The sequence below is a fragment of the Camarhynchus parvulus genome, chromosome 2 (assembly GCF_901933205.1).
Source record: "Camarhynchus parvulus chromosome 2, STF_HiC, whole genome shotgun sequence".
Taxonomy (NCBI): Eukaryota; Metazoa; Chordata; class Aves; order Passeriformes; family Thraupidae; genus Camarhynchus; species Camarhynchus parvulus.
In genome coordinates, this window is record NC_044572.1 from 25,191,001 (window position 1) to 25,208,474 (window position 17,474).

Here is a 17,474-nt window from a genome sequence, read left to right on the forward strand (position 1 = left end):
TGCTTTCTGCCAGACTTTCTTCAAAGAAGGCAACTGGCATGAAAAAGACAGCTTGTCTTGCCTGCATACAAGAGGAATTAAAGGTTGTCTCTTTCTGGCAGTGACCACTGCTTTTCCAGAGAAATAAAGACATTCACAGAGAAATTAGACATTCATCTGCTTCCTCTTTCCCTCTCATCCCATCTCCAGAATTTCCCCAGAGCAAGCCACTGATACTGTGTGGATGAGATTAGGAACAAATCATCATTTACCAAAAGCTGTGGCAGGACTCCAGACTTGCCTTTGTCAGAGAAAAAAGGTGCATTCTTACCTGATGCAAGGTAAGAGATAGCAGAAACTTAGCTAGTACAAAATAAGTCTCAAATTTGTTTTGATAGGACAAGGCTCCATGCAATTCTTACTTCACATTGTTAACATAAGAAAGTTGTGCAGTCTCCTTTCAATATGCCCCTGTAATTTTATTTTAATTTATTATAATGCATAAGTCACCTTGAAGGAACGATATGTCCTGCTCCCCCAGCTCTGTGTCCTGTAAACCCTCCTTGGCTGGAGCCCAAAATTAAAATTCCATCTCAAGAAAATGAAACATAGGATCATAGAATGGTTTGGGTTGAAAGAGACCTTAAAGATCATCTAGCTTCAACTGCCCTGCCATGGGCAGGGACACCCTTCACTAGACCATGTTTCACAAAGCCTCATCCAACCTGGCCTTGAACAATTCCAGGGATGGCGCATCCACAACTTCTCTGGGCAACCTGTTACAGTGTCTCACCACCCTCACAGTAAAGATTTTTTTCCATATAACTAACCTAAACCTACTCTCTTTCAGTTTAAAACCATTCTCCCTTTTCCTGTCTTGCAGGCTCCCTTTGAGGACCAGAAGGCTGCAACCCCAAAGCCTTCTCTTCTTCAGGCTGAAAAACCCCAATTCTCTCCACTGTCCGTCAGAGGGGACGTGCTCCATCCCTTTAATTTCCTCCTCTGGACTTGCTCCAACAGGTCCATGTCCTTCCTGTGCTGGGGACCCCAGAGCTGGATGCAGTGTTCCAGGTGGGGTCTCACCAGAGCACAGCAGAGGGGCAGAACCTCCTCCCTGACCCTGGTGGACATGCTGCTTTGATGCAGCCCAGGACACCTTTGTGTCTGGACTGCAAGGGCACATGACCAAGACATGCCCAAACATCAGGAAGTGAAAAGAATGGTAACTTCAGACTAAATACAATGTTTAATTATTGGCATTGCAAAAGGTAAAGGAATGCACAGCAATGAAAGTGAAAACCTCATCAAGCCAATTTGGAATATAATAAGGTCTCTATCCAGACCATTTGCATTCCCTTGGCTGTTTTAGAGATTAAAGGCCACAAGGATGTCTCAGAAGTTCATGTAAGTACAAGTATCACTCTAAACATTCCAAGTTAAAGATGTGCACTTAATTTTTCCTATGACCTGGAAAACACAGACTACCACATCAGTGAAGACACAGTAAGAGAATCCACACAACTTGATCTTTTCACAATCATACTGTATATTGATGTCAATATGACTTGGCAACTACTACCAGATGCTTTTCTGACAGAATGCATGTTGGATTATATAGTGCATGCAGCTGACTGGAAAATTGCCTACTGTGCTTCTACTGATTCTTTGATGGCATGAGATGTCCTCTTTGACACTGCTTTTTTGCTCATACCCCATACTTCCTTTTTGCAACCATTTGTGGTGCACAAACTCCTATGCCCAGTGAACAGTCTTCTTCCTCTTCCCTCACTAGGTCTCATTACCCATTCATCTACCACATCACTGACTCAAGTCTCACCTGTAGGCAGATTGACCAATTCAGACATTAAAAACCATTAATACTACACAAAAAGTTTGAAGTGTTTTAGATTCTGATTTAACCATCAAATAGTATTCAATTATGTACCAGAGCTCACTCCAAGTTACTGTTCAGTTCTAACAGTGTCATCCCCTAATCATTCTAAAGTCCAGTATTAAAAGAAAAAATTGAAAAAATTTAGTTTTGCATTAAACCTGCAGTTGTAAGTTCCACAGCTACCCACAAGTCACTTAACTAAACACAGCAAAACAGAGAAGCTGAGGTGTGCCTCAGTAGCCAGGAGTAATGATGTCTGTTTAGACTTTTTTTTTAAAGGAACCTATTTCAGAGCTAGACAATAATTTGTAATGGAAAGGACATCTGAGTTCATGGAGTCCAGCCACCAGTCAAAGAAAGTCCAGCCAGAAGAGGTTGCTCAGGGCCATGGCCAGATGAGGTTTGAATACCCCCTCCTGAATTTCTGACTCGGGATAAGGAACACTGAAATCCCAGAGGGTCATAATCAGTGGCACAGGGTCTATTGGAGGCCTGTCACCAGTGGTGCTCCCCAAGGTACAACACTGGCCCCAGTATTGTTTAATCAGCAGGTTCCACCTGAACATGAGGAAGAACAACTTTACTGTTTAAGTGTCTGAGCACTGAAGGAGATTGTCCAGAGAGGCTGTGGAGTCTCCCTCATGGGAATTACTCAAAAACCGTCTGGACGCAATCCTGTGCCATGTGCTCTGAGATGACCCTGCTTGAGCAGGATGGTGGGACCAGATGACCCGCTGTGGTGCCTTCCAACCTGACTCAATCTGTCACTCTGTGAATACGTCCAACAATAGATTCCACAGCTTCTCTGGACAACTGTGCTTTGATCCTAAACAAGTATTTAACCAAAATGTCCGATAAATGGAAGCTTTAAAACCCAGTTCAGAACACTGTTTAATTGCTTTCGTTCTAAAAAAAGCAAAATGTTAATGCTTCAATGTCAAGAGCCGTAACAGGACAAAATCAATCTAGAGCTAGCAAAAGATACAGCCATTTGTGTGTTTGCATTGCTTGAACTAGAGCTGTAAGAAAGCAAAACAAGCAACAGGTTGAAGATTTTAAACACTCATTTTTAGAAATCCATGCTGTCACTTTTATCAATCTTTTAAAAAATTCAACTTTGAAACTCAATTTTAAAATAAATTGCAAGGTTCTAAAACAAATAATTGTTTGTCCCTCCACAGTATCTAAGTAAAAAATAGCAGCCTTGCCATTTATTTCTGATCACTGCATGAAAGAGCTGGTTTATTTTCCCTCCAGGTGATCTGCCTGCTGATTTACAGTGGGGGTTTTTGGTCCCTTAAGTCCTGGGGACCTTCTTCTCTGCAGTGTACTGATGTGTATGTTTAAACATTTATTGCACAAACAAGCATGCTGCATTCACATTTCCATTCCTGTGATTCTGTTCCATTTTCATTCCTATGACATTCCATTTCCTGTGATTAAGAAGTAAAATAGAAATAAAGCATGCTTTGGAATAACTACAGATGCACTTGACACAGCAAGGACCACCAATATTCTCCAAATGAAAGTTGGACTTACAAATTTTAGGTTTTAAAAGGAAAACTCTGAAAGTCATTATTCCACTGTATTTTGTGTCTAAGGAAAGTCACTTAACAGAACAAGCTACTAAAATCTTTACTGGGTATAGTCCATAAGTATCTGAATATCTGGCATATTAAATCTGAAATTCTTTCAAACTATTTATTTTGCAAGTATATTTTTCACATGTAGACAGAATCAACACCTCTTTATTTTTACAACAGCAGGGACCAATTTCACTGTAGCTGTCCAGCAATAAAAATTTTACTTCAGAATTCACATCTTTGTTTCCTACAGCAATTTAATATATGAACCAAAGTGATAAAAGCAAACTCCTGGCTCAAGAAATAACCATGAACTTTACACTTTACTTTCCAGCATAGACTTGAAAGCTTTATATCTTTAACAGCTATTTTACTTAGATAGATGATATAAAAAAAAAATCACTTTTTTGCAAAGCATTAACACACATTTTCCCTCACTTAAATACTTCAATTTCAAACACACCACAAAATGTACTCCCACAACAGTACTGTATTAGTATAAAACTATTTTAGTTCAATTAAAATGTCTAACTATCTACCCTCAAACCTATCTAAACTGTAATTTTCACTTTGAGCATTTCCAGCATATTCTCAGTTTTGTTTTCTTTTATCAGCCTCTTAAATCAGGTCCTGAATTCCAAATGTTAGGAAAAAGTAGTCATTAACTGCTAGGTAACAGCAGATTTTCCAATTTAGAAAACTAAATTACACACACCACAAAAATATGTGTATTTTGCTATCTGAAATTTCGTATTAAAATCTGTAATAACAAAACACTTTTCCGGCTCCTAGAACTTGCTGAAGTTTCTACTTTCTAATCTGCAATTCCAGGCCAGTTTGAAAATGGGATGGGAAAAAAATTCTTAATAAAAAACAAGCTTGAAGTGATATACAGCTCCTGACATGGTTTAAAATATGTTCTGGTGTAGAAGCTTTTGGTGCCTCCCCAAGTGCTGCCTAATAATCATGTTGGGCTTCTTTTTCCAACAGGATATACAGATGGCTGACCCTCAGCTTACCAAAGAGTTACTCTGTTAACTAAAGAGTGACCTCATACAGTTGAAAGTGACTCTTAAATTGGCGTGTTACCACCTTTCCCACACCGATTTTTTTTCTTTTTAAGTAGCATGAAGTAGCAGCAGAAAGCACAATATTTTAGCCATCTGAGCATGTAGTATTCTTGAACTATCCCACCAATTGGAAGTGCTCTCTGTTACCTCTATCTTTTAAAATTGGAGCCATTATAGTCAATTGTGCAAATCTACAGTTGGTCTTTTGTAAAAAGAGGATTTTTAACCCACTGAACTGGAACATCTTCCAAGCAGTTCTTCAGATCTCTGACAAGATACCATACAACACGCATGTCAATCTGATATTCCCATACATCTACATTCAGTTGTTCACAAAATACTCATATATCACTTGAAAAGTTTCAAAAATCAGGGTAGTTATTTTTGTAATAAAACCTATTCATTAAAGAGGTGCAATAAAGGTCCACATATATAAAAAAAATTGATGCTTTTTCACCTCCAGATGACATACCAGCATCTGGAACCCATCAATGAGAAGCAAAAAGCTTATGATACTTGTTGAGCGGCTCTTAGAAAAAGCATTGGTTAACTTGGCACACCCTCAGGCATTAAAAAAGACTGCACTGTGACAGCCCCACTTGAGTGCCAGCATCCTCAGAGGCAGCCACAGCAGGGTGGAGAAGCAGGAGCCTGGAGTCTCCCACTAAAACTGGTCACTTCTGTTCCAAGGGGAACCACAACTATTTTGTGGCTGGAAGAAGCAACAAAGGCTGTACAGGACCTGTTGTACACAGGGGTGAGATGAAGACCAGTATTGGTAAATAAATGTCTATCAAATGTTGCAAATAGACTTTAAGGAATATAACTACCAAACAGATCCCTCAAAATGCCTGCAGCAAACCATGAAATCCTAAAAAATGTTCCGCACGCATTCTCTTTCAGGACAGAGACATTAGCTACGGAACATAATTCATTGCCCTAGACAAACTTTTCAACAAGGACAGAGCAGTCTTGCAGATTAATTTCACATTAATGAAAACACCATCACACAGAACATGCTTGTGCTATCATGATTTTTCCCAATCAAAAAAATCCATGATAAGCTTCAAGTTCACAAATCTGCTGAAATTGTTGTCTTTTTTATCCTTTTATCTTCCCCCTCCTCTGGTTGCTTGTGCCCTTGTCACTTCTGAAAACTACTAATTCATTTTCTCATGGCATATTCATACAGCATCCTATCCAATTTGGCCCTAATTTTTGACTGAGATACTTGTGCACTTCTGTTACCTGTGTTAAATATTGAAAATACTACAAAAAAAAAAAAAAAAAAAAGGAAGCAAAGAGCAAAAAAGCAGGCTCTTTCCAAAAGTAACATCTCCCTCAGCAAGTAAAAATCTGGATTCAAGCTTGTCTGCTTCTGTCTCCATTGTATGTAAGGGAGAATAATATGAATTTACACACGGAATATTACATAATTTGCTTACTTAAAATGTCTTCAGAAACTTTCCAGAATGCAATCCCTTAAAAATATTTCTATTTGAGCCGTAGCTATCCATAATTTCAGTTCACTAGCAACAGCCTCACATTTTTTTATTACTTTTCCTGGCCTCATTAGAAGTTAGCAACAAACTGCAAGCACCCTAAGACCTCAAGTTTGAAAAGCACTAGGCCTCCTGTGGGCATAAAAAATAAATCTAGTCCTCTTACCCTGAATAATATTAACAATTAAAAAACAAAACAAAAAAAAAAAAACAACCAGATCACTTTCACCAAGGTAAACAGCACAACCTGCTAACAAAAACAGAACATCACTTCTATTCTCTCCATACAGGGCAGCTGGGGCATGATGCATGTGACATACATAGAGAGGCTGATGGAATGGGGTTTTCTTAGCCTGGAGTTGGGAGCTGCAAAGGAGGAGCTCATTGCTGTCTACAGCTACCCAGCAGATGAAGGGAAGACAAAGATGCATGGTGGAAGGACAAGAGGCAATGGATGCAAGCTGGAACATTGGCAATCCCAAGCAGGATCAGGAATTTAGTTTTCCACTATAATAGTGATCAAACTCTGGGAAATGCTTGCTCATAGAGGCTGCAGAGTCTCTAGCCTCAGAGATTATTTAAAACATTGATTAGGTATTTCCCCTTGAGCAGCTGGTCTTGATGGTGGTGCTGCAAGGGTTTGAACTTCCAATATGAATTATTTGATTCTCTTACCATCCCAAACAAAAAAACAGAACAAAACCAACAACAAAGAACAAACTGAAACACTGAATTTCAGTTCTGGATGATGTAGAAAACTCAATTGCATTTTCTAGACCAAATGAAATGCAGCAGTGTAATAGGACAAAGCCTTTCCTAATATTTAGAACGACAGATTCACTTTGTATCCAAACAGGCTCTCTTTTACTTAAGATGCTTGCATCCAAGTCTGTCTAGTCATATAACATTTTAGTCAAAAGAGAAAAACAAAACAAAAACTTGCCAAATTGGCATATGTCTAGAAATGAAAGTCTCAAAAAATAGTCTGAGATTTCAAAAATTGTTTTGAAGAAAATAAATATACTAACAAGTCTAATTCACACCCTTTTGTAATTAAAACTGGCAATTATTTGTGCAAAATCCAACACTGTACAAACAACAAAAAACATCAGAGACTGAACAGATTTCGCATCTGCAATGTTGCCACTGGATCCATTGTATCTAGGCCGCTGTCATTTGTACATCAGCAAATGTTCACTGCATAGGTGAAGCTGTGATGTGTAAGCTAACAAATCACTAGCTACAACTGGTTTCAAGGCAACTTGAAACAGCAATGGAAGTATCACTGATAAATACTAAATACTGCAGTTTAACAAGAGATCAAAGCTTACAGCTACAGCAATTTATTTTGTTGGTTCAGATTTAGCTTTTCATTGCTCTACATGGTGTTCAGTGTACCAGGCTGGGCATCACTAAGCTAGGTGTTGTGCAAGAGATAAAAAGAATTACAAATTCCGTAAAAACAACCAAGTCATACCAGCAATTGCAGAGCAAAGCATAACACAAGTAATTCTCTGTAATGAAAGCAAGAGCTACGTCTCACAATCAGAAGTTAAATCTTTGGTCCTGAAAGCAATTATGAAACTCTGGTAATCATTTTTTGTATATTAAAAAAATAACAGGACATTATCATAGAGGAAAAAGCTCTGAAGCTCATCACAATAGCTGTGAAGCTATTTAAACTTCTCTTAAGAGCCATGTCCTTTTTGAAAGTTTACAAACAAGTATTCAGGTAATTCAAGTATTAGGTATCAGCTAACAGGAGAACTTAGTAAGATGTATCCTTAATTAAAGTGTTTATCTAACAAATGTACTGATATAATTAATAACAGAAGCAGAGACGCACAACAACTGCCAATAAAATTTTGTTTAAAGAAAAAAGCAAAATCCAATGCTTGAATCTGCAGCTCCTACACTTAACAAACAAAAATTTGGGGATTGGGTTCCCAGTTTCTGTAATATTTTTGCTGGCTTTGGGGGGAGGTTGTTGTTTTGTTGTTTTGTTGTTTTTTTTTTTTTAAAGGACTGACATTTTACAGCATACTCATATTTCTCAAAGCAGCACAACACAGCATCCATTTTGAAACAGCTTCAGATTGAACTAGAGGACATCTAGAAAAGAAAACCAAAACCATAAAACCACACACTATACCACAGCTCCATTTCATTAAGTACAAGAGCAAGATTTCTGTCTGGTGGGTAATTCTACTTTAATACAAATCAGAATTAAAATCTTTAAAGCAGGTTCAATAATGGTTGGCAGCACAGACTCAGGCAACCACAGCTCTTATTATGCCTTTCCTTACTCTCTTAGCAAAATCAACATGGACAACACTTATTTTACCCTACACCAGGACTTGTGAGAGCTGGTATCAGGAAGTGTAAGTTCCAGTTCCTGGGTATCACTGCCGTGTTATTCACAACTCAGAACTGTTAGGTACCATCATTTATTTTACCCATCCAAAATTAAAGATGAAAGTTACAATGACTTTGTTTTTAAACACTTTTATGCAACCATCTCACCTTTTTTTAAATGCCATCTAGTAAAGAATTTCAAAGGGCTCTGCTTCTTTAATGAGGCATTAAAATACAGTCACACAACAAAAAAGCAACTCTACTAAGTCTCTTAAACCCCTGGACTTACATTATCAGCTTTTATGTGCCTGTCAACACTCAACAGTAAGAAGCAATGGTTTGCTCTTTGCCTCGAATTTAAACTTTCCTGCTGAGAGCTTTAACTCCTTACAAACTGTCAAAGCTTTGACACTTCAGCAGAAAGTAAATCTACAACATGATGCAATGGCCAGGTGTAGTCTCAACCAGCCACTAGCCACTAATTTACTAGTGGCCATTTAATTCACCTCAAAAAGCAATAAACTAGAAATACTTCCCACCCCCCCAGGTACCCACACTGTTTGCACATCAGCCCTTTTAAATAGGTAAGAGTTCTGTCAAAGAACCAGGTACAGTTAACTTGACACTTCAAAGAAATGAAACATTTAAAATTGTAGAGATGTTAACATACGGCTAAAATGCAAATCCATTTCCAACCCAGAAGCTAAAGTAAGAGTGCAGCATTTTTCAAGAAACTAAGTGCAAAGTGATAAATTGGAACTTCTTTACCAAGAACATTTCTCTGAGTATCTACAGCCTGGATCTCACATTCAGTGTAAATGTTCATTGGCATAAAGCTCATTATTAATTCCTTTAACAAAGATGCCAAGCCAAGTGCACCTGTGAAAGAGTAAGAGTTGGATGGATTTGCATGGTAGAAAATGTGAAATTCACTGCTGGGAACTATTCTGCTTGGTATAAGCTAAAATATTTATATCATTATTTTACTGTACAGAAAAAAAAAGACTGCAAAGATAAGCCATACTGTTTCTTTATAATAATAAAATGAGACAGAGACTTAAAATGAGAGCCTTGAGATACTACACCTAACAGCAGTATACTGAAAAATTATCCTTTCCCTATTCTTCTGTTCCTTTCACACTGTAATTCCACAGTATACAAAACCCCTATTTAAGTCTCCTAACCTTGATAAGGACTTGATACTACTCTCATTCAGGTGAATGGAAAAAGATCTCATAATTGGCTTCAAAGATGCATGACTGAGGCACTGAGTGGCAAAGTTACAGGATAGTATTTTAATAATGTATTTATGAAAATATTAGGGGTTTTTTTCATAATAGCAGGAAAATAAAGCTCCTTTTTTCTCCTCATGATATAAAATAAGGAACTAGCCTTGTCTAAAGGTCAACCATTTCTGCTGAGAATGCACAACACTGAGACAGCTCTTCCATCCTCCCCAGTCCAGGCATTTACTGGGGTGGTAGCCACAAGGTACTACACAGAAGTTACAAATACATCTACGGTTTCAAAAGGGGAGATGAAGGAATTAAACACAAGCTATCTGAGGTTCTGCCAATGTTGGCATGTCTCCTCTTTCAAATACCTTAAATACAGTCTGGCATGGGATTTTCTCTCATCACTAGAAGGACTTCAATGGACTTCAAATGCCAAACAAATCCTTTGACTCACTGTGTCAAACCCCAAGGGAAACATCTGACAGCAGGAAAAGTAGGAACAAGAATGCCAAGAGTTAAAAAGTTAAGTCGGACTGATTCAGCATTCAGATCAAACGAATACAGTTCTTCCTAGATTATTAACGAGTGCTCCAAGCAACCAGGGGCTCTGACGCAGACAAGAAACTGCACATCACAGGCATTCCAGAACTCTGGTCTGCCTTCACTGGAACAAAACCCTAGTAAAATATGCATTCCCTCCTGTTTTAAAAGCATGGCACCTCTCACTGCTTCTCTGTCCATTTACATACACAAAAATATTAGGCACAAAATACTTCCTTCATCAAGGTTATGATCTGCAGATTTTTTTTCTGAAAATCCTTTAGCATCTGTAGTAACTTCTGAAATAGTGCAAACAAAAAGCATATCTTTCACACCCTCAACACACTACCAAAATAATAAAAAACAAAAGAGACACAAGAAGAGACAGCAAGTTTTCTCACCAGCCACAACTTCAAATACAGATTTTTTCAGATGGTAGAAAGAATACAACGATGTTTCAAGCGATGGTTACAGAATCTTGTTAGTTCAAATGGGAAGAGAAGGGCTTTTTAAACTGAGCATAAGACATGTGTGGTAAATACTAGTAAAACGCAATGGATGTGTGAACCATATATTTTGGAAAGACAAGAGAGTCAATAGCATCAATATTTCCCATTTACTTAGAACTGTTTAACAACCAAACAATAAAACTTGATATATAGGAATGACCATGTCCAAATGTAGCAGATTAGAAACAGCAATTTTAGACAGTGTAGGTACTCAGCAAAAAAATTCCCCATACTTTTTCAAGTGCAAGCTCAATATCAGAAATTAGTCCAAACTACTAAATTCCGAATCCCTCTTTCAGACTGAATTGCCCTTATCATTAGGCAGGTGGGAGACAGTCCTGCAGATATCAAAAGCTATCTCTAGGATATCTGGAAAGAAACAGTCCTCTTAAGTTTTAAACTGGCCTGAGTGTATCTCATTATCAGTGCAAACATCACACTTCCAATGCACGGCTGAATTTTACAGAGGGAGGGAATGGCAGAGGGCATATAATAATGAATTAATTACTATAAAATCTCACAGAAAACTGTTTTAAGCCTTAGAAGTTAGCCAGCTTGAAATATAGACAATTTCAACAAAAAAATAATTCAGGGTAATGATTTCAAACCAAACATTCACTCAGGTCTTCTGGCAACTTCCTTGCAGTTTTACAATCATTTCCTATGGTCACCTATCACTGCTGGTCTGGACCTGCACAAGCATGCTGGGGAAGAGAAAAAGAGAAGTGACCAGTCCTCCAGAGAAAACAGTGATGATGACCTTGGCTTCATACTGTGCACACATAAATGATTCTAAAAGTGCAGGCATGAAGTTGCTTGGCATTAGTGTAGTTCCACTACCAATCACTGTCTTCTACAGTAACAGGAGGTGAAACAGTATGGCATAGGTACGGGTTTTTACATCAAGAATGCACATTTAAGCATGTCTTACCAAAAGTAACTTCTCCTTTGCCAGTCTTGTCAAACAGCTGAAAGGCTACTATGAACAATGCATCTGGAGCACACAGGACTGATTCAAATGCCACAAACTCTTGAAAGGATATCAACCTAAGGGATGAAGGAAAAACAATAGCTATGAAACCAACTTACTCACAAAAACCTGAAATACAATATAATATTGATTATGCAAAAGAAATAAGACCATAACTAAAATATGTTCAAAACTTATTCAGTAGGGATTAAAATTTATCCTAAAATGCCCTATCCCCACTGCTGTCAGGAAGCCTTTATATCACTAAACAGAAATGTCTGTTGAACAAGGCATTATTCCTCTCAGCAAGTCACAACAGAACATAAGTAAAACACTCAGCATGGCTACTCACGTCAGCTTTAATGTCTAACTGAACTGCCCTCTGGGGGAGCCTACCTCCCTCCACTGGCAAGACAGAGCCAATAAAGACATGAGTAACTTCCCTCAAGACTCAGTACTTAGCACTTTTGGAAAGCAAATTCAAGACCTACATGCTGCCACTCACTTCAGAAGGAACTGATCAGAATGTGATATCTGTTTGCTAGCAACTTATTAGTCATCCATCACAGCCCTCCAGTCCTGCATGTTGAGTCACAAATTTCAATCAGTAGTGTGCATGTTCTTCCTCAGCCCAAGAGCAGTTTATTCAAATTCATCATTACAGCCTGGTTCCTAATGTGCTAGCACAGTAGTAGGGCATAGATAAATGCAGAGTTGTCCTTCCAGAAGTTAGTTCTTAAGCAGAAATACATAATTAGACAACATGGCATTGTTTCCAGCAGTAGGTTTGATAACAGCAAAGACCTTGAACATTCTAATTTCTCTGCATCACACCCAAGAGTTCAAATGGAGATCAAACTCCTTTTCTTAAAGAGGCAAAGGCCAACTATTCTTCTTTTTCCTGCTTCTTTAAAGTCTAGGCTGTAGAGTTTAAAATCATCTTCAAATATGTGGTGGTAGGGCCTGCTAGCAGTCTGGGATAGTTAAGATTGCTGTCTCTCAGGCTGCTTTATGTCAGTGTTGCAGGCATGAAGCTTTAATGTGTTCATGTGGCAGCAGCTGGGGAACAAGGACTATTTCTGAAAAGCACAAAATTCAGTGTATCCAATGTCAAGAAACACACACAAACCCAAGGGATTTTTAATGGAAACTAACTATATTCTTAGGACTTTGGTCCAAAGTGACACTGCAGCCAGTTCAATGAAAACTTCTACTCAGCATGCAATAATAGTGAAGAACTAACAGTTTGAATAAGTTGGAAAAGATATTTTTTCCATGAAGTTATGACGACCCATGACTATACAGCAATTTCCAGTCACCTGTTTTATGGGAATTCAGAGAATATGCTGAGCTGGAAGGGGCCCATCAGGATCATGGAGTCCAACTACCAGCCCTGCACAGGACCATCCCCAAAAGTCACACCATGTACCTGAGAGGATTGTCCTTCTTCAACTCAGACAGGCTTGGTGCTGTGACCACTTCTCTGGGAAGCCTGTTCCAGTACCCAACCACACTCTGAGTGAAAAACCTTTTCTTAATATCTAACCTAAACCTCCCTGAACTCAGCTTCATGCTGTTTGCTTGAATTCTGACACTAGCCCTTCACAAGAGTGAAGGGTTTAGTACTTGCCCCTCCTCTTCCCTTGTGAGGAAGTTGAAACCACAATGAGGTCTCCTTTTAGTCTCCTCCAGGCTGAGTGACCTCAGCCACTCCTGATATGGCTTCCCCTCAAGGCCCTTACCATCCTTGTTGCCTTCCTTTGGGCATTCTCTAATAGCTTAATGTCTTTTTTATATTGTGGCACCCAAAGCTGCACATATTATTCAAGGCGAGGCTGCCCCAGCTCAGAGCAGAGCAGGACAATCCCCTCCTTTGCCTGGCTGTGCTGGGCTGTGCCTGATGCCCACAGGACAAGGGTGGCCCTCCTGGCTGCCAGGGCACTGCTGGCTCATGTTTAACCTTCTGTCAACCAGAACTCTCAGTTCCCTTTCCACAGTGCTGCTTTCCAGTGTCTCATTCCCCAGTCTGTCCTTATATCCAGGTGCAGAATCCACCCCATCCCAGCTGCAGAATCTGGCACTTTCCCCTGTTAAACTTCATACAGTTGGTGATTGCCCATCTCCCTACTTTGTTGAGTTGTCTCTGCCAGGGCCTCTCTGCCCTTGAGGATGTCAGCAGCTGGCAAACTTTCTTAGTATCCTTATGAGTCCTGCATCAAGGTGACTTATGAAGATGTTGAAGAGCACAGGACCAAGGCTGGAGCCTGCAGAACCCCCTAGTACAGGTCACCAGTCTGATGTCACCCCATTCAATGTAACCCTTTGTGCCTGACCTGTAAGCCAGTCACTCACCCATCATGGAACTGGGCTATTCAGCTGTGTGCTGGACATTTTGTCCAGAAGGACACTATGAGAGACAGCATCATAAGCCTCGCTGAAGTCTTAAAAGATTACATCCACTGGCTTTCCTAGATCAACACTTGAAGGGTGCTTGCTGCACATCAGCAGCCAAACATCCACAGGATAACAAGCCAACTTCCATGAGGAGCATAAAAACATGAGAAGATTAATAGAAGAGGACAATTTTTTAAAAAAGCACAGCACAGAGAAGGCCTAAAAGCTGTCCTACACTACCTCCCTCAATATACCTGCAAATAAATAAAAGTAAAAAATGCAGAGTATGAAATGGTCTAACGAATAATTAACTCTGGGAGCTTGCCACCATGAATTATAACATAATGCAAGAAGTAAATAAAAAGAAAACTCCTCAGGTATTCTTAAGATTAAACTCAAAATTAATGATGTCAGCAAACATATAGGAATGCCTTAAGCTCTACTGGCAAAGAAGTCTGTGCCTTGTTACATAGGCACACGTTAGCACATGAGCAATCCATCAGGCCTTTAAACGCCTTGGGAGCTCTCAGTACTCCCCACCATTAGACACAGGCTACACAGATACTCAGTCTCTCAAAGGCAGAAAACTTCAATCCCTTCTAAGCCAAAACAAATTTTTTCAAAAGTAACATTACCTTCAATTTTGAACCAATCTATCACAACCTACTCAGTTTTGTATTTATGCATATTTACTGTTACAATGAGACTTACTGGCTATAAAAAGCTATTATTATTTATTATTATTGGCTACATATCTGACAGAACAGTAAACAGATCCAAAGCACTGAGTTCTGTTCCAAAGATTATAATACATGCACACAGGAAAAACAAAAAGGACAGCAGGTGACAAGACTCTAGAATAGGATTGTTTGGAATTATAAATGTAAAATCTCTGCCAACATCACTTTGGTAAAGCTGCTTTTTGTGTGAAACAACCTGCACATGTCCTTACCAACAGTTCACAATACAGTGATTACAGCCCAGAAAAGAAATACAGCACCTATCCCAGCAGAATCCCAGCACCATGTTAAGAACATATGCTGTGTGACTAGGCCTGGGTTTGATTAAAACTCCATGTATTAACCCTGTTACAAAATTTTATACTAGTAGAAGCATTTTTTTCAGCACTTGGAAGCAATAACCCCCCCTAATAAATCACAGATAAATGCTGAAAATAACCCTATATCCATTTTTTAAAACAATTACTCATAGAACTAGGAAGATTAAAAAGTGTACAAATTGTGTAGCTCTAGCCAGACTGTTAAAGAAGAGACATTAATATCTACTGTGCCAGCTGAATTCAAATTAACCCAATTTTTACATGTTAATTAAACCAGCTATTTTCTTCTTATTGTATTTTTGCTCCCTAAGTAGACTAGCCTGCTAGTGATTCCCAACAGATCTATTCTAAGGACGACGTATTCATTTACTTCTATTATGACCATACAATACAGTAACTGAGCAGTAATTTTTCAGTCAATTACACGTGTGATTCTTAATGCTTAAAGAAGCTGAAAAAATGCGTACTACATAGCCATATGCTCACTTCTCTATACTGCACAAGGGTAGTTGCCTGGGTAACATGTTTTCTCTCTGGTTTAGCATCACCCTTTTGGGTTTAGCATAACCCTCCAGTGAATATCATTAGGTGTCATTAAACAGCACATGTTAACATGGACTTCAATATACTACTTAAGAGTTATTTCATATACCTAAACAAGTAGTCATTTATGTTACAAAAGCAGAGAAAAACCTAGTGATTTTAACAGCACAAGAGGAGGCTGAAATGTTTACAAAATTTTATTTCAGTTTTGAAGATATTCCACCCAAGTAAGTCAAAGTCTTCCTTCACCTTCACATCCTCTTTACCAGTGCCAATACTCCAGTTTATTCAGGAAGGTTCAAATCTTGATATTTTAAAAGCATCCACATACAAGAGCACCAGTCTAAACATAACAGAGTATGGTGCAGCAAGACCACTATTTACTACCCTCTCCTGTCTTCCATGTTCACACCCACGGCATCTGGACACCCCATAAACACAACACATTCCCACCAGAGAAAGTCTGCAAGCAGCCACACAAAGAAAAAAACCCACCTGCTTTTTTATTATCTCCTGTAATAATACATACAAATGCAATGATGAAGAGGTTTTCTTCAGAAATCAATGCAGATGTTCTTACTGTATCAGCAATTTAAACATGGTAACGTAATGGGACACAAATTCAAGCTACATCTATTATTTTACACTGCAAGCTAGGTAAACTAAGTACAGTGTAAATTGGTGCATTAGAGGAGAAATTTATAACCAATAATAATGGAAAATGCTGGTATTTCCAAGTGTTATTTTTGAATACTTTGTCCTTTCTAAAAATAAAGCATATGGTATTTCTTAGTAAAGTGTTAGTTACTACAGTCCAAACAGAGATGTGCAGTAAATACTTTTGTTAGGCAGATGTTTAAAAGTACCAACAAAAATCTGAAAAATTATATTACAGTAGGCAGGATGGAAAATGCCTGGCCTATTGCTGATAGGCCTTTAGAAAGCTACTGTATTTCTGTATTTTGGGGAAATTTCTAATCCAGTTGAGGCCAAATGAAGCTTTCCTTTTTTATTTTTTTAAACTAAGGAGTGAGAGGCTTAAGGCCAGGAACCAGGCTCCTCAATCTGTTTCATACAAACAACCACACAATACAACACGTATTAAAATCTATGTTATTACCAGTCGACTACTTTGAAAGGTTTGTCTGGCAAGGAAAGTATTTCCTTTTCTTAGAGGAAACCTTAAAAAGACACGTCCATAAGAGAACAGCAGAAAAGCCCACCATCAAATAAACCTCTGCCCTGGCTTAAGATGGAGGCAAAACTTGCTCCCATGGCAACGGATATTCACTGAACAACAGAGTATGCCTTAAGTCTCGTACCTTTGTCACAACAACAGCAGCTCATGTAGACCCTCAACTCCTCAATCTCTGGCCATGCAGGAACTGGGCTAGACTTACATGAGATTTTGTCTACAGTAACCACTGTGAGATTGTATGCAACAGCTATGGCTCTTTTCATTTCACACTCAGAACTTCTTCAGCTCTTGGGTAAGAAACTCTTTGCCCATCTATATGCCCTGCTCGTGAGTCTGGAGTCCTTGTGCTGTCTGCCTTTCACCTGTGTACTTACCCAGTTAAGTACTTCACACTGATTACACTTGGTATGTATACCTAACCTGTCACCAAAATCAGAAGGAATTAAAAAGCATTCTGAAGAGTGCTAGGAACAGCCCTGGTGGAGGCTCAGACCCTTTTAGTGACAAGTGGTCATGCTCAACAGTCATGAACAACAGCTGCTTCTTCAGAGCAAAAGAGGAATCCAAGACAGTGGATAAATGCTTCTGGAAATAGCCTAGCAGTATTCTCAGATCTGCACTACTTTAAGTCACTAACACTGT

The 17,474-nt window shown here is 38.8% G+C and overlaps 1 protein-coding gene across 2 annotated transcripts in view; it reads right to left on the reverse strand.

Annotated features, from left to right (window-relative positions):
- Positions 1-17,474, reverse strand: part of SLC25A13 (solute carrier family 25 member 13) — a 99,088-nt gene that overhangs the window by 51,128 nt on the left and 30,486 nt on the right. For both annotated transcript variants that reach the window (XM_030963576.1, XM_030963568.1), the window contains one exon: positions 11,599-11,714. In XM_030963576.1, coding sequence (XP_030819436.1) covers positions 11,599-11,714 — 116 coding nt within the window. The remainder of the gene's footprint in view (positions 1-11,598; positions 11,715-17,474) is intronic.